Raw genomic sequence first — 24,753 nt, forward strand, 5'->3', positions numbered from 1 at the left:
TCAGATTTGTGGTAACTAGGGATGTGAGAGAGGGGGAGGGGGAATTAGATGAGAGCAATCAAAAGATACAAACTCCCACTTAAAAGACAAATAACTACTAGGAATGTAATAGATAACATACATATAATTAACACTACTGTATGTTATATATGAAAGTTGTTAAGAGAGTAAATCCTGAGTTCTCATCACAAGGAAAATGATTTCTATTTAATTTTGTATTTACATGAGATGACGGATGTTCACTAAACTTATTGTGATAATCATTTCATGATATATGTAAGTCAAACCATTATGCTATGTACATCTTAAATTTATACAGTGCTGTATGGCATTTATATCTCAAAAAAACTGGAAGTAAAAAGAACCAGGATGAGGACATGAATTATAGGCATTCTGACTCTGACTTGCTACAATGAAGAAGTGTCAAACAATTAGAACTGCACAGAGGACGTGGCCCTCCTTGTACAGCAGTGAGTTCCCTGCCTCTGGAGGGGCTCAAGGGAAGGCTGGACACCAGCGAGACAGGGACATTTTAAAGGTGATTCTTAGAATCTGAAAATGAATATATGTATGTATATGCACGACTGGGACATTGTGCTGAACCCTAGAAACTGATACATTAGAATTGACTGTACTTCAATTAAAAAAAATAATAATAAAGATGATTCTTACTGCACATCGAGTTATATGATCTAGATTCTAGAAGACTCTCAGGTCCCTTCCAATATTGTGACTCTATGATTGTAAAGAAATCTTTAATCTTTCTTTAGTAATTTATCCTGTCTAACAATTTCTCACTTCCAGGAACTCTTCCCATATGCCTGTACTCTTAAAATAACCATAAGTTTATTTTAATCCCTAGGTAAAAGTAAATAACTAGAAAAGGGAAATTAAAACACTGAGCATCAATTATGCCCTGGGCTGTCTTGAGTGCTTTACGTATATTACAGCATTTGATTCTAAAAATAATTTTAAGTGGTAAAGCCTTAAATTATGTTCCCATTTTATACACAAGAAACTGAAGTTCAGAGAGGTAAAGTCATATGGCTCAGATCACACAGCCAAATGATTCTGGAGCCTAGATAAAAACCCAAGAGCCTCACCTCTTAGCCACTCTGCTTGTTGTGTCTCTTTTATACTCGACCCTCTTTAACACACACTGCTGCAGGACAACAAACCAAGAAAGCTGAAAGGGCATCCTTCCAAACCAGGCCTACTGACTCCAGAACCAATATTCTTTCCTAGCTTCAATTCTGGCCACTAGAATTAAAGAAAATGTGAGCCATGTGAAGGAAAAGAAGCTGTCTGAAATCCATTATGTAAGTTTAATTTCTGTTTCACTGATTGAAACTTCTAGTCTATAGGAAATATGTGTGGGGCTAATGTAGATAAAGTGACTATTACTCGGATTATTTCGAGACAACAAAAAGAAAAGGTGCCAATCCTTGATAGTTGTTTTAACACATACTGCAATATTAACTATTACATTTTTTCAATTAATATATTTTCCATTTGAATAATGAATCACCTGGATTTTTATTTGGGAAATTTTCATAACTTAATTTAAATAAAATTATGAAGAAAATAAGAAAAACTAAGTTTGGTAGAAACAGCACCCCAGCCCTGCAGATACTTCTACCTCTGCAATCAGTCATTCTGGACTTTACTAAGACGGTAAGTTTCCTATCTCAAAAACAGAGTTTTAGAAAGCATTATAAAGACTCTTCCTGAGACCATTAATGTGTCAGTAAAACCACTTGACAGTGTTTTTCAGTCGTAAATCTTTGGAATCATAATCCCATGAATGAGTACCTTGTTAAAGACCTCCAGTTTTATATTGCCCATATTTTTTAAATAATTTTTATTACTTTGGCAGGAACTTGATCCCAATGTGAACTGTGTTTCGCAAGTCTGAACAACATTGCATCATCGGTCATTTGAAAGTAAAGACACTTACATAAGAAGAGGAATAAGTTCTGTATCTTTAATGTGCTCTTACGATACATTTTCATCTCCAATTGCCTATCTCCAGAAATGCATCTTTATAGACAAACATTAAGTTCTTCATAGTTTTCAAGGCTTGATGATTCAACAACTACTATTTGTAATCAAATTAAAGTCATTCATTCACTGAGGAAATTTGCATAGGTACTTATTTTTATTGTTCCACTGACAAATAATTTTTGGCAGCAGACACATACGTAGGAAGTATCTATGAATATACATGTAAAGGGGTTTATTGATAAAAGCACAATAACATAATGACCAGGGTTCAAATCACTTTGCCACTTAATAGCTGTGCAAACGTGAGCAAAGTACATAAACTCTGAGCACTTGACTATGCTAATGGTAAGTGACTGATAAATGGTGACTATTATACTATGATTGCTGACAGTACTAATGTAAAAAGCCTGAGAGCCTTAAACTTCACTAAGAAGGTTTATTGGTAGGTAAAATATTGAAAGTGTAATTTTGAAATAATTTTTTATATATTGTAAAACAAAGCAAATGAGTAAATATTGTTAGGATTCAAAAGATACTAATAAAAATAAAAAGATATTAAGAAAACTCTAGAATATTACTTTTAATTAAAAATATCAGTATAATTTATTACTAAAAAAGTATTTCTAGCTCTGTCCACTGAAAGCAATGACACCTCAAAGCAAGGAGCACACCAAAAGCCTGAATCTTGGTTTCTAAGCACCATTCCCCCAGGAAAAGGAATCGAAGCTCCATAGAAAATAGGCTGATTTTAGTTCTATGGTCTGAAAATTCTAAGTGAGCCTAAGATACCATCTTCCATCAGAAAGGAAAAAAAGCACTGAAAGACTAAAGGAGTCAGGTTATGAAGTCACAGAGATCATGTCACAGGGACTCCGACTGGCCAAACGCAGTGGATCTGGAGCACCAAAAGAAGAAGAATTGATCGTAACACGGTAAGTAAATAAAAATTCATGTGTCCATAGAATTGAAAATAAAAGGAAAGTAAACCCCCCCAAAAAAGCTTTCCTTTACAGAAGAATGCCACCTAATGAGTAGAAGGAATAATAAAATTAGACTATTACCACTTTGCCACCTCTGATGTAAGTTAATCCAGGCAAGGATCAATGGATGACAACACCATTAGGTAAACTCACTGGGGAACAGAAATAACCTGCCACTTATCACCCTACAGATACCTTACTTAACTGCAAAAGAAAAAAAATGTACCTTTTCACTAAAGAGATGAGGAATCAAACTTACTTCCAGCAACAATGGAAAAATCTAACATTATTTGTCTCTAACGCAATGCAATAAGAAGTATCTAACTTTACCTTCGAAATAACCTTGCCGAAAAGATTTGACCTGAACCCAATGTAGTCTCTAGACACAACTTTAAGTGTACAGGGTGCAGAGAAAGAAGTGACATAACACCTTGAAGGAACAACCAGACCACTGCTCTGGACTCTCCAAGAAGTCAACACTGTTTTTTTTAAACCTATAAAAGGCTAAAAATAACCCAAAAATGCAATGAATGAACCTAGACTGGAACCCAATTTGGAAAAGAAAACAACTATAAAAGACATTCTTGTAGCAAATGATGAAATTTGAATATGAATATGAATATGAGATGGTTATTGATTATTGCTATATAACAAATTACCCCCAAATTTAGTGGCTTAATACAACAAACATCATTATTTCTTCTCTTCTATGGGTCAGAAATCTAGGCCTGACTTAGCTGTGTGTTTCTGATTCAAAGTCTCTCGTAAGGTTATAGTCAAGCTGTTGATCAGGACTACCCTCATCTCAGGATCCAACTGAAGGAGGATTCACTTCCAAGCTCACTCACATGGTAGCTGATAGACCTTGGTTCCTGGGCTCACAGACTTTGCAACTGGCTGAGTGCCCCCACCACATGACAGCTGGCTTCCCTCAAAAGAAGAAGTTCAAAAGAGAGAGCTCAAGAGAGTTGTCTAAGAGGAAAGCCAAAGTGTTTTCATAACATAATCTCAAAAGTGACATCCCATCACTTCTGACATATTCTGCCGCTTTGTCCAGCCCACAAGGGGAGGGGAATTAAACTTCACCTCTCAAGGGGCACAAAGAACCTGTGGGCTTGAAAACCTCCACAGATGATACTGTAGCATTATTGTTGACTTTTAGATAATGGTATTGTGGTTAGATAGGATAATGTCCTTCTTCTTAAGATACATATGCTGCAGTAGTCAGAAACAATACACATGAAGTCCACGACATATTTTCAAGTGATTCTGCAAATCCATGTGTGTGTGTGTAAAGTAATGAAGCAAATATAGCAAAATGTTAATAAATGCTGCACTGGATGGGAAATAAGTGGGTGTTCACTGTATTCCTTCATCCTTTCTATATGTTCAAAGTTTCTCCTAGGAAATGGTTGGAGAAAAATAATTGAGGATCGCTATGGAGTGAATTGTGTCCCCTCAAAATTCGTATGTTAAAGCCCTAACATCCAATGTGATGGTGGTGTCTGGAGATGAGGCCTTTGAGAGGTAATTAGGTTTGGATGAGATCTTGAGGGTGGGGCCCTCATGTTGGGATCTGCGCCCTTGTAAAAGACACCAGAGATCTTGCTCACTCTCCCTGCCATGTGAAGACACGGCAAGAGGGTGGTCATCTGCAAGTCTGGAAGAGGACTCTCACCAGGAAACCTTCATCTTGGACTTCCCAGCCCCCAGAACTCTGAGAAATAACTGTGTGTTGTTTAAGCCACCAATGTATGGCATTCTGTTACAGCAGCCGGAGCAGACTAAGACAAAGGTTTTAAAATGATTGAACTGACTTGATAACAGAGATAAAATCTTTGCTCCTTTCACAAAGTTAATGTGTCAGAAGAAGAAATCCAGTGGTAAGAAGGGTTTTTTGATACAGGGAATTGGGGGGAAATAAAAATTATTATGATTATTACTGTGAATCATGTTCACGTGTCAACTTCCCATCTCACCTCACTTGGCAGTGACATCACTGTAAATTGGAAAGCCAAAGAGGAGTTCCCACAAAGACGGTCCTTTCCACTGCATCCCGGTGATTCCAGAACCCCCTTCACAGCCTGTGGGACGCCACCAAACCTTCACCCCTCACAGAGCCTCTCTTTTTCAGCATTAGTCATTTCCTAATTTCAAACTCCTATGTATTTTATTAACCGATTGCACCAGCTCACTTCTGCTTTTGGAAATCAATCATTGTTATTTCTCCCATAATTAGTTTCTTTGATACAAAAATTTTTAAACATAATTAAAGGGTTATGTAGTATTCTTAAAAATACAGTATTAATTCTCATGCTCAAACAGGTTCTAGCTAATTTTAAAACATCAAGCAATTCATTGTATAAATAAAAGTTCAGAATTGAGTCACTCCCCCTTGGCAATATCTCTCAAAGTTACAATACCCATATCTTTGACCCAGCAAGCCTACTTCTAGGATTTTCTCTTGGTGATATATTCTCACATATGAGAAATGATATAAGATTATTCATAGCATCTTTGTGTATAATAGTATGCAGTATCTTAACATTTTTGAAAGTAAATAAAAAGAGGAACATAGAGTGTGCAGAGCATGTTGCCATTTGTGTTAAAAGTGAATAAAAAGAATAAATATATGCCTTTATGTATATAGACTATTTCTAGAATGGTATATAAGAAATTGTTAACAGAAGTTGTCTCTGAGGAGAACAAGCTGGGTGGCTGGGAGGAAGGCCAGGCGGAGACTTTTCATTATATTCCCCTGTGTCCATTTAGAATTTTGTATCTAAATGGATGCATGACTGCTTTGTTCCCAAAGAAATAATTTAAAATTTTTTTAATTTACAGTTTAACCAAATAAGACATTATCTACAAACTTTTTACTTTTAAGTGTCTTGTATTTTTCTTTTTTCTAATCAGAAAAAAAACTGTATACAGTGGCCTGGTTAGATCACTGAGTCCCAGGCTGCCCCCTAGCACTCCTGCTGAAAGGAGCCTTTTGAAACTGTGGTCAATAACACCAGTGTGCTCATCCACACCTGGTTTTCCATTTCTGCTTCATAAACATGATCAGAGATGCGCACACACACTCACGCACCGTACCTGGTTCAGCTTGTCTTTCTCTTCCAGGCAGGAGGCAGCCTTTTTCTGTCCTCTGTTTACTTCTGAAGCCAGCCTCATGATTGTTTCTCTGCTAGCTTTTGCTTCCATCTCATGGACATTTACAGTCTCTTCAAGAGCTACAATTTGTCCTTTCATGAATGCATTTTCCTTGCCCAGCTCTCCAAGCTGAAGAGAAAGCAATGACAGCTGTCCCATAAAAATTAATAATTTCAGACCACTTTTTCTAAGCAACACCGATCTGTGTGCCCGATGGTTCTATTCTCACATGGAAACAATGGAAGTGCTATCCCTCCGTCCACTGAAAAGGTAACATTTTCAAAGGCAGCCTCTAAACTCTGTTGTGATGTGCAGAGCAGACCGGGTGGTCAAATCAAAATCCATCAAAAGGTAGCTACACGGCAACAACGGTGAGAGTTCAGCCAAAAGCTTCCAGACAGAACAAGCATCAGCAAGCCCCTGGCTGCTAAATACTTAACAGAGCTACAGCAGACCCGGAAGGAAGGGAGTCCCAGTCAGCCCCCGTCCACGGGCACCGCAAGGCGTTACCTGGCACGGGGTGGGGGTGGAGGGGGGAATACAGCAAAGAAGGCAGAACTCTCTTTTTTAAAAAGAAAATCCTTCTAATTAAGGTAAGCATAGGAAAATCCTGAATAACATGCTCAAACAATGGTTCTCACTGGGACCAGCAGGGCTTTTCACTCTTCGTATTGTGCATTTGCATGGTTCGCTGGAGAATTCATAAAAATGTGCAAGATTTATAAGGAGGAAAAATAAAGCCAACCAGGCTGCTCGGCCCAAAGGAACCAGGCATGCAGACAGCTCACTCTCTAAGGCCACAAGGATGCCTGTGGGAGGACCTGAAACTCCACATGGCAGGGTCAGTGTTTGTGTTAGGACCGTCTGGGCAAGTGGCACACCTTTCAGTCTCAGCAATCTGCCAACACGGTGCCCTGCTCCTGACTCAGGGCTGTCCCCTCTCCCTTGAACGCTTTTCTTCATATCTGCACGCTCAGTCTCCAGCTCAGTCTCCAGCATCCTCTAAAAGCCCTCGTCTCAGAGGGGCTCTCCTCGGCCAGTCCACCCAAACTAGCATCCCATGCCTCCAACCTGCTTCACTCTCTTTCCCCACATCTGATTGGTTTTCCCTCATTGCACCTTTTACTACACGGGATAACACTGGATAGTTATTTGTTTATTTCCTCATCATCTCTATCCACAATAATGAAAGCTCTAGGAGGGCACAGATTTAGGCTTGTCTCATTCACTGCTGCATCCCCAGTGCCTAGAACAGTGTCCAGCGCATAGTCATCACTCACTAAATATTTGGGGAATGGATGGAGGAATGTCAAATAAGTTCTTAGGAAGCCCCTCTTTTCCACCATGTTTCCTTAGAGTGTGTGTGTACATCAGGGCGGTAAAAGTGAGGGAATGGCTGTGAAACTGGAGTGGTTTTTTTTCCCCTTCTCAGCGTATTGTTCAAGATAACAGCCTTTTTGCTCTTGACCAAGGTTTGTTTTTTTTTAAAAGATGGGGACCTAACTCGGGTGACTGGGTTGCTAAAGCTTTAGGGTCCTACCATCTGTTTAAAAATATAGTTTATATTATTATTCAGGTATAGTGAGGTCAACAGATCAGGAGAACTGAAAAGACAGTTTGTTACTCACAGTTCCCAAGAGGGGGCACACCATGCCATGCAGGGCCACGCAGGGAGCACCAGGGCCGGTCAGGAGACAGAGGGAGCTAGGGGGAAACATGTTCTCCACAGGAAGGAGTGGGTGAGGCAGGGTAAGCAGGCTTACGACCGGCTAGTTTGAACAACTTCAGTGGGGTCTGGAGGGTAGGAGCTGTCTCCAGTCGCCTGGCACCTGGCCCTGGGGCGATGGCCCAGAGTGTAAGGGCCTGATAGAAGTGGTTGGGGCGTGGGCTCTGAACTGTTCATCTGCATTTGAAAGCTGTGCACCCAGGAGAGTCATTTGCTAGGAACTGGCTCACCCTGGGACCCAGTCTCTCCTGGGCCGGCAAGGCCCCAAGTACCAAAGCACTAGAATTAGGGAAAATAAGGAGGCATGGTTAACACAGCATCAGCAGCCAGGTTAGCACCTGGAGACTGTCTCTCATGTGGGAAAGGGTCTCTGGAAGAAAGAGCTCTTAATTTCGCTTTCTTTTCCCCACCATTTGGCTTTAAAGATAATCCCCCGAACCACAGTGCAAGGTGGACTTCAACAGCCAGGCTCCTGGTCACGTGTTAGCAACAGGGAGGACCAGGAGCTGCGTCCAGTGCCTCTAGGGCATCAGGCAGACCCCAGGAGGTCTGGGCAGCCAAAACCTATCAGTGAGCTAACATGGGGTCATTCTGCAGCTTTCGCAGGAGGCTTACTAACGAACCACTGAGGGGCGGCCTCTAAGAATGGCTGCATGGGCCAGATACTCTAAAACTCCTAGAGGGAAACATGGGCAGAACACTCTGACATAAATCTCAGTAATATTTTTTTCAATCCATCTCCTAGAGTAATGGAAATAAGAGCAAAAATAAGCAAAGAGGACCTAATTAAACTTAAAAGCTTTTGCATAGCAAAGGAAACCACCAACAAAATGAAAAGACAACCTACAAAATGGGAGAAAATATTTGTAAACCATGCAATCGACAAGGGCTTAATTTCCAAAATATACTAACAGCTCATACAACTTAATATCAAACAAACAACCCAGTCAAAAAATGGGCAGAAGACCTAAATAGACATTTCTCCAAAGACATACAGATGGCCAACAGGCACATGAAAAGATGCTCAACATTGCTAATTATTAGAGAAATGCAAATCAAAACTGCAATGAGGTATCACCTCATGCCGGTCAGAATGTCCATCATTAAAAAGTCTACAAATAATAAATGCTGGAGAGGGTGTAGAGAAAAGGGAACCCTCCTACACTGTTGGTGGGAATGTAAATTGGTGCGGCCACTGAGGAGGACAGCATGGAAGTATCTTAAAAAACTAAAAATATATAAAACGTATGTATAACTGAATCACTTTGCTGTATATCTGAAACTAACACAACATTGTAAATCAACTGTATTTCAATTTTAAAAAACAGTAAGACGTTAAAAAAAAAAAAAGAATGGCTGCATGGAAATCTGTGGGCAAGCAAGGATACGAAAGGTTTATAAACGAGCAAAGATGCCGTTTCCATCCAAATACCTCCAGGTGCCCTAATGAACCACCACAGGCCAAGTGAATTATTCAATTGATACAATTAATTTCCACCTTAATTTTTTTTATGTCTGAAGATATTCATATATTGTTGCAGTGTTGTTTTTTTTTATAATAGTGAAAAAGTGAAAGATGAAGAGGAAACTGTTTCAGCCAGAGAGGAAGGATGATTGTCTATGGTACATCCACCTTTAAGGAACTTTACAATCACAAAAGAAAAAAAAAAAAAAAGTTCTGAAGAAGAGATAATAAATTGAAAGTTATTTATAATACGTTAAAGTTCTTTTTAATTCCCCTCCCACTGAAAATGAGGGTAGGGGAATGAAAAAGCCAGTAATGTTACATTAAAGCTGGATTTCAATTTTTTGGCTTTAGCATAAAGTTAAAAAATACTTTCGAACTAAATCTTAACCTTAGATTCAATGAGCATCCCAAAAATGACACACAGCTGGTTTTGTTCTTTTGGTGTGTGTGTTTCTGTCTTACAACTAAAACAAAACAAAATCTTCCTAAAACACATCATTAAAATGAATAATTAATTGTATTTGACTAGCTAAATATATTTTAGACAAAGCAATCAATCCCTTCTGGAGAATAATTAATCTCAAATAATGAGAGAGAGAACCTTGGACTTGAGGCTCAGAGAGGTGATATGGTTTTTCCCAGGTCACACAGACAATTAATGCTATACTAGGGCTCGGCTCCTGTCCTGTTCTGCTACCCCCAGACTCAACCACAGCTCTTCCTTCATGGCACACGTCATAATGACCACTAAATTTATAGTCTTTTTAATCTGCATGTAAACACCTTTAGAATTAAATCTTCATCTGATGCCTTTTCATTCTTCTTCTCTGGATCTAAGTAGTCACGAAGTTGAGCCAGAAATTCCTCGTGTCTCCTGCAATTCTCCAAGGCTTGATTCTTATTCTCTGCGTTTTCCTTCAAACATTGTCTATCAGGCAAATAACAGATAAGTCAAGTTTTAACACCAAAGAAGATGCCATTCATCCAAGTTCAGAACTCAAGCTCTCTGCTGAGAAATAACCAATCATCGTGTTCAACACAACACAGTTTCCCCAGACACACAGCACATTATTGTCTGCAAGCCCTGTTAAGCAGAGAGAGAAGTGGAAGCAACTCTGGGGCACCTACACCTTGCAGAAGCAAAGGAAGATCTCCATGGCATCTGAGCAAGGGAGACAGATTATCTGCCTCCTCTTAGGATCTGCAGAAGTGCAGGTAGTCCTCTAGACCACACTAGACCCACACAGTCATGAGTCTCTGCTGGAACTTCGTGGGGAAGAAAGAGAGTGATGCGACGTTGGTTCTAGAAACCAGGCTTTGTTTTATTTTCAAGCACTCTACAATGTTCTATCAGGGTTACTTGGGGCGTTCTCTGGTTCATGGCCAAGCATAACTATAATAAAAAATGTATCAGAAGCAGGGGATGTTCCCCTCAACAGAAAAGAGAGGTGTTCAATTATCAGCCAAGATCACTATTAGTTTTCCCACATCTAGAATTTTTAAAGGGTATTGGAATGGGCCAATCAAGGAAAATCAGTCAATTTGTGCTTAACTATGCCACTTTATTTCAAATCTCACATAGGTTTGCTGAAATAGCAGGGTCTATTTCTAATGCTTTAAATGTTAGAGACTATGAGATCACCAAAAAATAGACATGTTATAAAGGCAAATTAGAATCATTTCAATAATTTGGCATCATTTTTAGTACCCTAGATAATAAACATGATTATTGCTTTCCCTTTTTACCATGGTGAGTGTTTACTGCAAATTCTTTCACACTATTCAGAGATTAACAAAGCATGTAATTGCATATACTCAAAAGCATATCATATTTCTATTTAGAAAAATGTATAACAATAAAAGACCAACATCAATATATCTCTAAGTTCTTATTTTCAGCATGTAAAAGGTAATGTTTATTCAGTCTCCCTGACTCATGAAAGACACAGTTAATGCTATGGCTCTGATTGACTTATGTATATGACTCTATACATTTACTCCAAGATTTCAATCTACTCCTCTATTCCAGGAATTTCTAAACTATTTCCACTCCTATTTGCATTTCCCTTTGATCCAACCCAGTTCCAGGCATCTATCATAAGGACATAATCACATAAATGTGAAAATATGAATGTGCATGGATATTCACTGCACCTTGGTTTATAATAATATTTTGAGTGGAGCTAAACTAAGTGCCTAAAGGAAATTGCAAAAAGAACTGGTTAAGTAAGTTATGATATTTCAGGCAATGGAATATCACTGGCCATTAAAAATGATATAATGAAAGACTTTTTAAAATATCTACAACATATGATTCAAGAAAAATGGTTCATTACATGATGTCATTTATGTGCAATTGTCTAAAAATCTGTTGAACAAAATGTTAACTATAGCTTTCCTGGAATCATAAGGTTTTTAGTAATTTTAATTTCTCTTTGGCACTTTACTATACTTACTATATTTTTGAAAGCTTTCTTACAATGAGTGTATATCACTTCATTACTCATTTGCTTAATAAATATTTATTGAGCACTTACGATGCATCAGGCTCTATTAAAGGTGCTAAAGATACAGTAGTAAACAAAACAGATAAACACCCTTGCCCGCATGGGGCTTATGTTCTAGTTGGGAAAATGGACAATAATCAAAATATGAATGTGTATAAATATATATTATATTATAAAAGGACTGGAGAGGAAAATATTAAGCAGGAAAGGGAGTAAGAAATATCTGGGGGGGAGCAGGGTAAAATTTTAAATATAATCACTCATGTAAGCCCTCACTGAGAAGGTGACTTCTGAGTGAAGACCAAAAGGAAGCAGAGAGGCAGCCATGTGCTATCTGGGCAAGAGCATTCCAGGCAAAGGGATGAGCAAGTGCAAAAGTCCTGAGGTAGAATCACACCTGGTATGTTTCATTCGAGAGACAACAAAGAAGCCAGAGGGCTGGAACAGAAAGAATACGGGAGAGACTGGAGGCAAACCTGGTCAGGATGAGCCTTTTAGGTCATAAGAAATACTTTGTCTTTACCCTGAGTGAGGAGAGAAGTTATTGGAGGACTCTGAGCAGAGGACTCATGATCTACCATTTGTGTTTTTACAGAATCACTCTGGCTGCAGGGGGCATGGGCAGAGCAAGGAAGCACTTAGGAGGCTACTGCAATAATCCAGGTGAGAGATGATAGTTGGCTAAGACCAGGTTAGTGGCAACGAGGGTGGCAACAGGAAGTGGTCAAAACTTAGATTTATTTTGACAGTAGAGACAAATGATGGGTTTACTGAAGTATCAGAGAAAGAGAAGTAAGGATGATCTAAGTTCAACTAGAAGAATGGAATTGCCATTAAGTGAGATGAGGGAAAGTGCAGGAGGATTTTATGGAAATATCAGAAGCTTTTTTGGACACGTTAAGTTTGAGATGCCTGTTGGACATCAACATGGAGATGTTCAGTAAGTCATAAGACATGTGGGTCTTGAGTTCTGGGGAGTGATCCAGGCTAAATCTAGAAATGTGGGAGTCACAAGCATTTAGATCATACTTTAAGCCCTGAGACAGGATGAGGGCACTGAGAGAGTGAATTTAGACGGACGAGAGAAGAGAGAAGAGAGTTAAGGACTGAGCCCTGGGGTGCTCCAACATCTGGAAGTCAAGGAGATTGGGAGGATAAAGCAAGAGACAATGAAAGAGCAGCTAGAAAGGTAGGATCAAAAGCAGGCATGTGCAGTGCTCTGAAAGCTAAAAGAAGAAAGTGGTTCAGGGAGACAGACCAACTCTGACTGATGGACTGGAAGGTCAAGTAAGATAAGACTGATCATTTAATTTGCAATGTGCGGTCACTAGTCACTAATGAGTGTCTTCAGTGGAGGAGATCTGAAAGAGGAGAGAAACTGGAGACAGGGAGTATATACAAACATTTTTAAGGACTTTTGTTGTAAACGGAAGGTGAGACAGAGGACAAGAGCTGGAAGTATTGGGTTTTTGAATTTATTTTTTTTAAGATGAAGTTAGTAAAATAAAGATCAAGTATTTTATTAATAAAGTGACTGAAGTTATTATACATAGAATTTTAAAGTGTATTTTAAGAACAGCTAGCTCCCAATTTTATCTTAATAATCACCTTTTGCCAGAAGTAAGTATAGAAACCTAGATTTCATGAGTTCTCACATAAACTGGTGATATAACCTCATTAGAGTGTTCAGGGTGGTCTGGGGTGGTCTGGACTTCTGGGGTATTTTCAGAACTACCTTCTGAATAAACTCCTCCCTCTGTGCACCAACCACTCCACACCTCCAGTTAAACCTCTGCTTAGGAGAAATCTCCCAAATTTTACATGTAAGAATTTGCAGCCCTAATCAATAGGGCATAAACATGCTTAGGACAACGCCATGTTTGTTAAGACTCTTTGTGACATTTAGAAATAAATTTGAGAAAAATTTTCAAGACTCCAAAGATACATAAGGTCAATGATTTTTTTTCCAAGTTGAGTTTCAGGACCCCCATATTGCAAAATGCCAGTGCCTCCAGTGGCATATCCTGCTATCAGAAGCTAGTGTTTTAACACTGACTCAATTAGAAATACATTGAAATATCCTTACTGTAATTTCTCGTCTAGTGCTACAACTTTCTTCTTTAACTCCTGGTTCTCCTTGATGGCAGAGTGAGCGGTAATTTCTGTTCTAATTTTAGCAGTGGAGAGCGCCGCTGATTCCTCTTCCAGCTCCTGAACTCTGTCTCTCAAAGAGGTGAGGAGAGATGATTTTCTGGCATTGTTTTCCTTGTAGTTCTCCATTTCAGCTTTCAACTCTTGACAGGAAACTTCTTTAGAAAGCATTTTGGATCGCAGGTCCCGAAGCTAACGTGGAAAAGAAGTAAAATGAGGGAAAGGACTTCAATGTGTAAGTTTGAATTATCTTTGGAAAAAACCCAAAACCATAATTTAAAATTTCAATCTTTTATTCATGACTTAATCCAACTTTCCTTTCTTTTTTTTTTTTTTTTCATATTTGTTTCCGTGTTACCAGATGGGAAATTATATGCCTCAATAGTGGACTTCACATTCTGTCTTCAGAAAATAATTGAGCAATGTCTTGGGGTGATTTAAGCTCACTCAGGAGACATGTGTGGTGTATTTTGCAAAAAGCAATAAAATATTTTGTGATGGGAACTCATTTTCTAACTCTGTATTGCTGCTGACAATGAAACGTGGAACCTACCAGCTACGCTATTTGTAACTTCACGGCCACAGCCGTTTCCCAAGTAAACATAGACTATTCAATATATCACTGTATTTCTCCCTCTTGCCTTCTAGATCCTTATTATGGGTGAGAAAGGGGAATAATATTTGTATTTCTAGAAAAAATATAGGAGAAAAGGAAAATCATTACAGGATTTACACAAAAGAAACATTTTAACGTCTATGAACTCTTTGGCATCAAAATGCTGAACACAGTATGAGCCTTATTAAGGTATCAGGTCCACCCCATTAGAAAACTTTATGAATGCATGTACTCCTTTGGAACTGTGAGTATTCGTGTATGCAGTTATTCACACACACACATGATCAACTCATTTCAGCAGGATCCTGGTAGCCCAGTAGGACTGCTAGTTACCTCCCAGGCAAGTCTAGGACTCCTTGGAGCCACAAGGTTATGATCACAATGAGTCTCAGAGAGAACCTCCCAGAAACTCCACAGTAGACCTGATCCAACTCAGAGGGTAGATGGATCTTAGTTGTCTTCCTAGAATGTTCCCAAACAGAACCACCACAAGAAAGGGAGTCAGAATTCCATCCCCAGAGCTGCAGACTGCAAGCAATCCACGTTAAAGATACTCCCAGAGATGCTAAAAGTCCTCCAAAGCCCACGCAACCCAAACCCAAAGTCCCCAGGTGTCCTCAGGGCTCTTGAAGATGTGGAGCTCCTCTGAGATCCAGAACCCACCCATGTCACCTTGCTCAGCAGCATGGCAAATGCACAGCCTTCCAGCAATTCTCCATAACTAGGGGGTAGGTGCACACTAAGAGAAGAAGCATAAACTTTGCCAAAAAGTTTGAGTCTGTGTCCCTTGGTCCTATTTCTACTCCCGTCTTTCCCCTGCTTCACACTGTAAGACGCTAACAAGGCCCATTTGTGAGTATGAAGATGCACACTCTTACCTGAGACTGAGCAGCTTCGAATTTGACCAACGTTGCTGCAAGCTCACTTCGTGCAGTCTCGGCCACATTCCGATAGTGGTTTAATTGCTCCCGAGTGGCCGGGACTTCCAAGAGATGATCATAAGTTTCCTGACAGGGTTCCCGAAAGACAAAACAGAAAGAGGAGAGTTAAACAATCTTTTCCATGCAGCTGTGCAAAGCAAGATTAAGAACAGAAGCATTCTTTCCAGTCCAGATATGTCTTAAATGCTGCCCAGAGAAGGATTTGGTTCAGATCATTTCATTCTCATTCTCAAAATTCTAAGGGAGACAGGGGGCAGCCAGGGAATGAATGACAGCTTCCCCCAGGATGGTGGTAGGGTTTGGCATTTACTAGTTGGCCTTTGCTATCTTGGACAGTTTCCTTCTGCCCAACTCCAGTGCTATGTGACCTCTGACCAGAACAGATAGAGTCAACAAAGAACCAGCAGAAGAAGGTTAACCAGGAGGCAGTTCATCATTCTGTTTCCAGACTACAAAGATTATCAACTCATCTCTGGTCCGTAGAGTAAAGGGTATCATGTGTTTATCAGAGAGATCATGTGATTTAAATGTGAAGGGCTGTCTCCCTCATAATTATTCACTATGCCATGTACTCTCAGTCTCATAGCCTATCATGGGGTCTTGATAGTGACTTAGATGGATGCTTGAGACCAGAGACAGTGGTGGTACCTGAAGAGCCCTTGCTCCATCCACAAGGGAACAGCTCTCAGCGCCACTGATGGCTACCAGTGCAGAAATACGAATCAGAGCATGGCCTCATTACTCCGATTTTTCAAGACAGGTCATATATCCAGACTTTTCGAAGTAAAAATTCCTAGTTTTTGCAGCTAGGCAACCAATTTAAATGTTTTAAAAAAACACCCTGTGATCCAAATAAACACAACCTTAGCGCAGACTCATGGGTTTGGGCTGTGGGTTGCAGTCTGCAATTTCTGGTTCTGTTTCTGTCCTGCTCTTGCCGTAACACCTGCTTCCTTCAAGAATTATTCCTGAGTTTGGACAGATACCCACCTCTATTGGAGTTTCCAGGGCCAGTGGTCTCTGTGAAGAACATACGAGAAAGTCATTCATTTCTGAAGGAATATGAAAGAGGTCACTTAAATGAGCGTTTCCCTGAGATATCTAGTGGCCTCGGGGGACACACCAGTAAAACCTGTTTATGACTGCCCGGTTACCGAACCGCCAGAGACTACCGTTTGGAAATACTCATGGATGCAAAAGTCATCTTAAAGCGCGGGACGTTACAATGAGCGTTGTCATGACTAGTGTGTCTCAATCCATAGAATGCCAAACAAAACCTTCAGTGCTCTTAGTAACAGCCAGTGTCTGCCAATAACAACATATCCAAGAAGAGGGCAGGGATGTACTGCTGGGGAGAAAGCATAAACCGTTTCACTGCATCTAATAAGAGAACCACATCCTGTTCAGCCTCTCTCAGTATTCAGAAGGAACTTCTCCACCCTAACCACCACAGCAGTATTTTCCAGCGTAGGCCATGTGAGGACCTAGGTCACTTACAAGAGGTTTGAACTATAATACGTATGGCCCACCGTTTTATAAAATTCCTTAGGGAAATAAGTTTCTCCAATGGATGTGATTATTTCTTTCAATGACTAACATGATTTTTTTTTTGGAAGGGACATGGTCACACCATACTTTTATATCTCCTTATGAAAACATATAGTGTCCATTGGACATAATATTAAGAGCCTCTGAGGCAGTTCAGAAATGGGCCTTCCTTTGAGGAGGTTAAAACATAAAGCAGAACACTACCACAGGCATTAGGATCTTCAAATGGTGATGGACAAAAGAAACGACACATTAAGATAATATTAGCTCTGACCCTGAAGCAGGGCCTATGTGAGGAAGACTCTTGATTACTGAGTTTAGAAGACACTTGCGAGGGTCTAAATCACCCCTCAAAGTCCAGCCAACTCAAGATTATTCATCAGCAAGTGTTTACTGAAAGCCTATCCTGGCTCAGGCACTGAGCTTACAGTCTAGTAAGAAAAAGGACATTTGGGGAGGAGGGTATAGCTCAGATGTAGTGCACACGCTTAGCACGCATGAGGTCCTGAGGTCAAGCCCCAGGACCTCCATTAAAAAGAAAGAAAGAAGAAAGAAGATTAAAGACTATTTATCAAAGAACTGCACTGATGACTGCGTCATGACAGACTGAAATAAGTGCAAAGTAAGAAAGAAGCGGACAACAAATGAAACTGACTTAAAATTAGGGTAACAGGAAGGAAAGATTTCCCTAAAGAAGTGATGATTAAATAGAAATTAAATAAGCAAGAGGTATTGAAAGAGGAGCAGCCCACATCTTTCAAATATCCAAAAGTCCAAGCAAGGGTCCTGTGGCAGGAGGATGCCCTGTGTGATCCAGGATCTGAGAGGAGGCAGTGAGGATGGGGGATCAGAGCAGGCAGAGAACAGAGGCAGCAGGGCTGCAAAGGCAGTCCCGAGCTCACTGATACACTGTCGTACCGAATAGGGCTTCTTTTTCAGACTATTTCTCCTTGGGTATTCTTATTCATTCATTGTACCATATGAAATTTAGAATCAGCTGATCAAATTCCAAAAAAAAAATCTTGTTGGTATTTTCATTGAGAGCATGTTAAATTTATAAATAAACTTAAAGAGAATTAACATCTTTTAAATGACGAGTTTTCCAAATAAAATCCTATTTTACCATTTGCTCAGGAATTCTCCTATGTCTTCTATGTAGCTATGATGGTTAATTTTATCTGTCAACTTGACTGGGTCACAGGGTGTCCAGGTATTTGGTTTGAACATGATTCTGGGTGCATCTGTGAGGATTTTCTGGATGAGATTAACATTTGAATCCGCAGATGCCCTCCCCAATGTGGATGGGTGTCATCCAATCCACTGAAGGCCTGTATAGAACAAAAAGGCTGAGTAAGGGAGAATTTGTTCTCTCTGCCTGTCTTTGAGCTGGGACATCAATCTCCCCCTGCCTTTGTATTCAGACTCTGACTGGGAACTTACACCATTAGCTCTCCTGGGACTCCAGCTTGCTGACTGCAGATCTCAGCCTCCACTGTCACTCAAGCCAATTTCTTATCATAAATCAATTTCTCTATATATATTTTTTAATATATTTATTTATTTATCCTATTGGTCCTTTTTCTCTGGAGGACCCCAACTGAGCCCCAGAGACACCTCTGTGCTGCAAGGTGCTCTGGAAGATACCATGGAAATCCCACTCCTTCAAGACACGCTGAGGTAGCTTGAAATGAGAAGAAATGAGACACAATAGCATGAGAGGATTACAAGCAAAAGGAAAAACATGAAAGCTGTTAGAAGAACACATGAAAAAAAGGAAGAAAAATTAGAACTATACTACATTTTATAAACCAAAAATAAAATCGGTCAAAAGCACACCAAAAGTTGCTCGACCTCCCTAATAATCAGGGAAGTAAGAATTCAAACAAAGACACACCATTTTTGGCACATCAGCTTGGAAAAAATAAAAGGTTGCTCTTATCAAGTGTTAGGAAGTTTTTTCATACGTAGCTTGCAAGAGTACACAATGGTTAAGCCCTTGAATGCCCTTCCAATTAGGTTATCTCTGTTAAAAATTTAAATGTAAATCCATCTGACCCAGCAGCGCTACCTATCTCTTCCTGGAAAATACTCACACACGTGCATGACGATATGTCTAAAGATAGTCATTATACCATTATTGGTAATAGCAGAAAAGAGAGGGATGAAACAATATAAATTCCCATCAACAAGGCAATTATTCAAAAAGGCACCCCCATATTGTGAATACCATGCAACAAGTAGCAGGAAATTGTGCTGAATGTTTCGGCATAAGAGTATCTCCAAGATATACCACTGAACAAAAGCAAGAAAGCATAGATCCATAGTCTGATACCGTTTTTCATAAAAGCACATGGTAGGGAGGGTGTAGCTCAGTAGCAGAGCACATGCTTAGCATGCATGAGTTCTTGGGTTCCATCCTCAGTACCGCCTCTAAATATAAATAAATAAATAAATAAATAAATAAATAAATAAATAAATAAATAAGCTTAATACCTTCCCTTCAAAAAACAACAACAACAACAACAACAACAACAAAAACATGGAGGGAAAATACTATGTCTTTCCTATAAATATATTTTGTGAAGAAAAAGAGAAAACGGTCTGAAAGAACACACATCACCTTCATTAACAGTCCTCACCTCTGGGGCTGACAACAGTTCTGGAGCTGGGGAGGGAAATGGTTTTGTTTTTATCAAGAATGATATATTTATGCATTATTTGTATAATTAAATATAATTTAAAGAAAACTACTGGAAAGGAATGTCAACTGTGGTTACCTTTTAGTTATGGGACCACATTTCATTTTCTTCTTTGCTATATGTTTTTATATTTTCCAAGTCCTTTACAGGGATGATACGTTAATTTCATAATCAGAGTAAATATCTCCCCCAACTACTTAAATGCAAAAAAAGGAATAAGGATGAGAACAGACAAAAATCAAAAATCTTGCCGTGCGGTATCTTTATGGAAAACACAAGGACAAAGAAATGGCCCTAGTAGCATAGGGATTTGAGTATGTTTAAGAGAAGACACTTCAGGATTTTGCTCTTTTAATTAAGCCCCCCTGAAGTTAGCAAAATTTTTGGAAAAATCTTTAACTTTTTCTATAAATATTAAACAATCTTCACTTAAAAAAAACTAATTTTCTCCTATTCAAAATGGCAAGATTAAAAACTCATCCATTTGTCCCCACATGCGGACACTTTTAAGTTATTAGGTCTCTCTCAGCCAACCTATGAAGCAATTTTACATTAATTTTAGAAAGCCAACTACGTATGATTTGATTCTGCTACTGATATTATGATAATGATTGAAATTGCCTCATAGGGTGGCTCATAGGCTTTTCAGAATAAAGGATGGTTTCAAAGCTCAAAGGCATAAAGAAGAGATAAGCTTAGTCATAATTTAGTACACAATGTGCCCAATTACCTGACCTGGGGACAATGTCTTGGGCCAGTCTTGCTTCTATGGTACTTCGTTGTCTTAATTTCCCATTGACAAAAAAAGAGAGAGAGAAGAAAATCACTGCCTACCTCTGACAAAAGCGCATAAATCCACTCCTATCTCTCTGCCCCATAACCAGTCCCCTTTCTTTGTTCCAGCATTATTCCACACTGCAGCGCACAACTGTGTCACCGAGGCCCCAGATGGAATGTTTCCTTTAGTCCCTCTCCCCTTCCCTCTCTCTCTCCCTCTCTTCAAGCCTCCAGTGCTGCCCCAGTGAACGATCTCTCCTAAGAATCTCTCCCCTACTCTCCAACTTCTTCCCACCAAGTCCAGTTGCTTCCCTAATTTACACTGCATAGTAAGTTAAGTCTTGCAAATTGTATTTCTCCGACCAATGCTCCACTCAATTTAGACCACTCATCAGTTCTCCTCCGGATTTTGAAGCACTTTCTTGGCCCTCCTGCTTTTCTTTCTTATATCTGCATTTGGTTTCCGGGGCTCACTAGCGCCCTCGGGGGACAGTGTGATGGGCGTGGAATTCAGGAAATAAATCTGAGTGTCTACATCTTAGCGGTTGTGGGAAGAATTTTGAAAGAAGACATTTCTGCATTAAATCAAGTTTTGTAAAAAAAAACTGTCTATTACTTTTACATTGTTCTCACTCCTTTTTCCCTTGGGTGTCACTTAAAAACCCTTCTAAGACAATATCCCTATTGAGAAGAATACAGCATCCCAAAATGTTCTTCATACTATGGTTCTGCTAAAAGAAACTGGGTCGGGGGGAGGTATAGCTCAATGGTAGAGCACATGCTTAGCATGCACAAGGTCCTGGGTTCAATTCCCAGTACCTCCATCACAGATTAAAAAATTTATTAAAGAAATAAAAGGACTGCAGTCCTTCACCTTCATGGATGAAAGTTAGTTTGGCATCTAAGTTTTTTAGAAAAAACTTAGATGCCAAACCTTTTGAGGGTTTGCTTTAAGTACTAATCCTGATGTAACGCTAATATTTATTAGATATGTATCTTCTATACACACACACACACACACACACACACATATATGATCAAAACTAACAGTCACTGAATCAGGAACTATTCCCATTCAGTCTTCACAACAGCCCTGCGAGTAGGGACTGTTCTTAACCCCTTACCTGAAAATGAAGCAATTAAGCTCTAAAAAGGAAATTCTTTTGCCAAATAGCAAACAACTGGTAGTAGATCTGGAAGCAATGATGGCTTTTCTGTGCTATATAATTTAAAAGTTAAGATTAAAGTATGTTTAATGGGAGATTCCTCAAAAGACTAAAAATAGACTTACAATACGATCCAGCAATCCCACTCTTGGGCATATATCTGGAGGGAACTCTAATTCAGAATGATACATGCACCCCAGTGTTCATAGCATCACTATTTACAATAGCTAAGACATGGAAACCACCTGAATGTACATCAACAGATGACTGGATAAACAAGTTATGGTATATTTATATAATGGAATACCACTCAGCCATAAACAAAAAGGAATAAAATAATGCCATTTGCAGCAACATGGACGGACCTCGAGAATGTCATTCTAAGTGAAGTAAGCCAGAAAGAGAAAGAAAAATATCATATGATATCACTTATATGTGGAATCTGAAAAAAAAGACAAACGAACTTATTTACAAAACAGAAACAGACTCACAGGCATGGAAAACAAACTTATGGTTATCAGCGGGGGAAGGGACTGGGAAGGGATAAGCTGGAGTTCAAGATTTGCAGATACTAACTACTATATATAAAATAGATAAACAATAAGTTCATCCTGTATACCACAGGGAACTATATTCAATATCTTGTAGTAACTTACGGTGAAAAAGAATATGAAAACAAATATATGCATGTTCATGTATGACTGAAGCATTATTCGGTACACCAGAAATTGACACAACATTGTAAACTGACTATACTTCAATAAATATATATATACACAAATAAAAAATTAAAAAACAAAGTATGTTTAATGAATGGGCATATAAAATGTCCCTGACACTGCGGGAGGCAATTGGACACCTAACCCATGACCCACAATTCTACTCCTAAAAGTCTATGTGAATGTTCATGGTTCATAGTGTCCATCAATACAGGAACTGGTCAACAATAATACACCCGTAATATGGGAGCCCAGAAAAGAGTTAACTGAACCTAATCTATTTAGAGCAGCACGGATAGACCTCAAAAATATACTGTTTTTCAAATAAAGTAAGTTAGAGAACAACACTAGTAGGATGATACCATTTACGTTTTAAAAATACATGTTAAACAAGGTGACATATTTTCTTTAGGTATAAGTATGAATACAAAATATTTTTTAGCTGTCTGGAGGATACTTGCTAAACTTATTTAATAATTACCTCTGGAAATGGGGGAAGGGGAGCAGGACTAGGGGTGATTGACAAAGGGAACTATAGCTTCATTTGCAACGTTCTAATTTTTAAAGGAAAAGTGACTCTAGTTGTAACAATAAAATCAATTTCTTAATTAATTAATAAAAGACAACTGAAAACATGTTTCAGGAGTCCAATGTTCTAGAATTTTCAACATCCTAATCTTCAGACTTAAGAAAATGAATACTAAGTGAATTCCTTTCTGGCTGAGACCCTGAACTTGAACCTCAGTGTGTGCAAGGCAGCAGAAGTAGAAAGAATCACTGAGCTTCCAGCAATACTTGGAATGCTTTTGTTGTGCAACAGCAAGGTTTTGACTACATTTGGGAAAGGAAGTTCACCGCAAAACTGAATGGAACAACACAACAGAACAGCCAAAAGAATATCTTCGAGGATTAAAACAAGAGTTCAATGATTTTTAAGCTTTTTGTTAACTGTAAAAAGATCTCCAAATAACAAAAGACAAGCCAGACAGAGAAAAGAACCTAAATACCACCTATGTTGCACTAAATCCCTTCTTTCTCCTCCAAGGTGACCCTTAGCTCTGCCCAAAGAAAACTCAATAAAAATGATGCTCCTTTATCATTTCTAGTAGCCTGTCTTCTGTTAGAAGGAACCCATGACGTCCAGCTTACACACTCCTGGCAAAGCCTCCCCAGAGGACCATTTTGTAAAAAATGAGAAGATGGTGGGAAATGTTAGCAATATGTAATCTCTCCAGGTTTCATTTTGGAAAGAAATCAAATAATTTTTAACCTTCCAATAAGAATCCTGGCAAGGCAACAAAGCAAAATCCCCAATTAAGTTTTTAGAATTAATTTTTCTCTCCCTTGTGTCCAGAATAAATTAGGTTAAAGGTGGATTTCAAATTCTAAACTGCAGTGCTTAGCAACTCTCATTACTCATTAAGAGGTAGGATGTCCTCAGCACACTCTAGAGGACAGACTGAAGTGGGCAGACTCCTGTTTGGGAAGCCCTTCCTTTCTAAAGATAGAACCCATAATCTCACCCTCTTTTCTCCCCAAGACCTGCATTACATCATTCCTAATTAAGAGCTCAGGAGGAAGCAGCTGGGGAAGATCAAAAGAGGGGTCAGAGGTCAACAAGAAAATCAGCTAACAGACAGTGTATTCATCTTAAATAGTAATCCTCTCACTCATCTCATATTCACTTCCAAAGATCTAAATAGATATTTCTCCAAAGAAGACATACAGATGGCCAACAGACTCATGAAAAGATGCTCAACATCACTAATTATCAGGGAAATGCAAATCAAAACTACAATGAGGTATCACCTCACACCAGTCAGAATGGCCAGACTTAAAAAGTCCACAAACGATCAATGCTGGAGAGGGCAGGAGAAAAGGGAACCCTCCTATACTGTTGGTGGGAATGTAAATTGGTGCAGCCGTTATGGAAAACAGTATGGAGATTCCTTAGAAAACTAAAAATAGACTTCCTATATGATCCACCAATCTCACTCCTGGGCACATATCCAGAGGGATCTCTAATTTGAAAAAGATACATACACCCCAATGTTCATAGCAGCACTATTTACAATAGCCAAGACATGGAAGCAACCTAAATGTCCATCGACAGATAACTGGATAAAGAAGTTTGTGGTGTATACACAATGGAATACTACTCAGCCATAAAAAAGAATGAAAGAATGTAATTTGCAGCAACATGGATGGACCTGAAGATCGTCATACTAAGTGAAATAAGTCAGACAGAGAAAGACAAATATGTGATATCAGTTATATGTAGAATCTAAAAAAAAA

At 39.1% G+C, this 24,753-nt stretch overlaps 1 protein-coding gene across 4 annotated transcripts in view; it reads right to left on the reverse strand.

Annotated features, from left to right (window-relative positions):
• CCDC170 (coiled-coil domain containing 170) overlaps positions 1-24,753 on the reverse strand; it is an 81,980-nt gene that overhangs the window by 36,255 nt on the left and 20,972 nt on the right. For 3 of the 4 annotated variants that reach the window (XM_074368152.1, XM_074368151.1, XM_074368149.1), the window contains exons 2-6: positions 16,540-16,569; positions 15,487-15,615; positions 13,928-14,184; positions 10,118-10,262; positions 6,084-6,269 (exon numbers count right to left, since the gene is read on the reverse strand). In XM_074368152.1, the coding sequence (XP_074224253.1) occupies positions 6,084-6,269; positions 10,118-10,262; positions 13,928-14,184; positions 15,487-15,615; positions 16,540-16,569 (747 nt within the window). The remainder of the gene's footprint in view (positions 1-6,083; positions 6,270-10,117; positions 10,263-13,927; positions 14,185-15,486; positions 15,616-16,539; positions 16,570-24,753) is intronic. The other variant, XM_074368150.1, reaches the window with a different exon arrangement.

Source organism: Camelus bactrianus, chromosome 8 (genome assembly GCF_048773025.1).
Source record: "Camelus bactrianus isolate YW-2024 breed Bactrian camel chromosome 8, ASM4877302v1, whole genome shotgun sequence".
Taxonomy (NCBI): Eukaryota; Metazoa; Chordata; class Mammalia; order Artiodactyla; family Camelidae; genus Camelus; species Camelus bactrianus.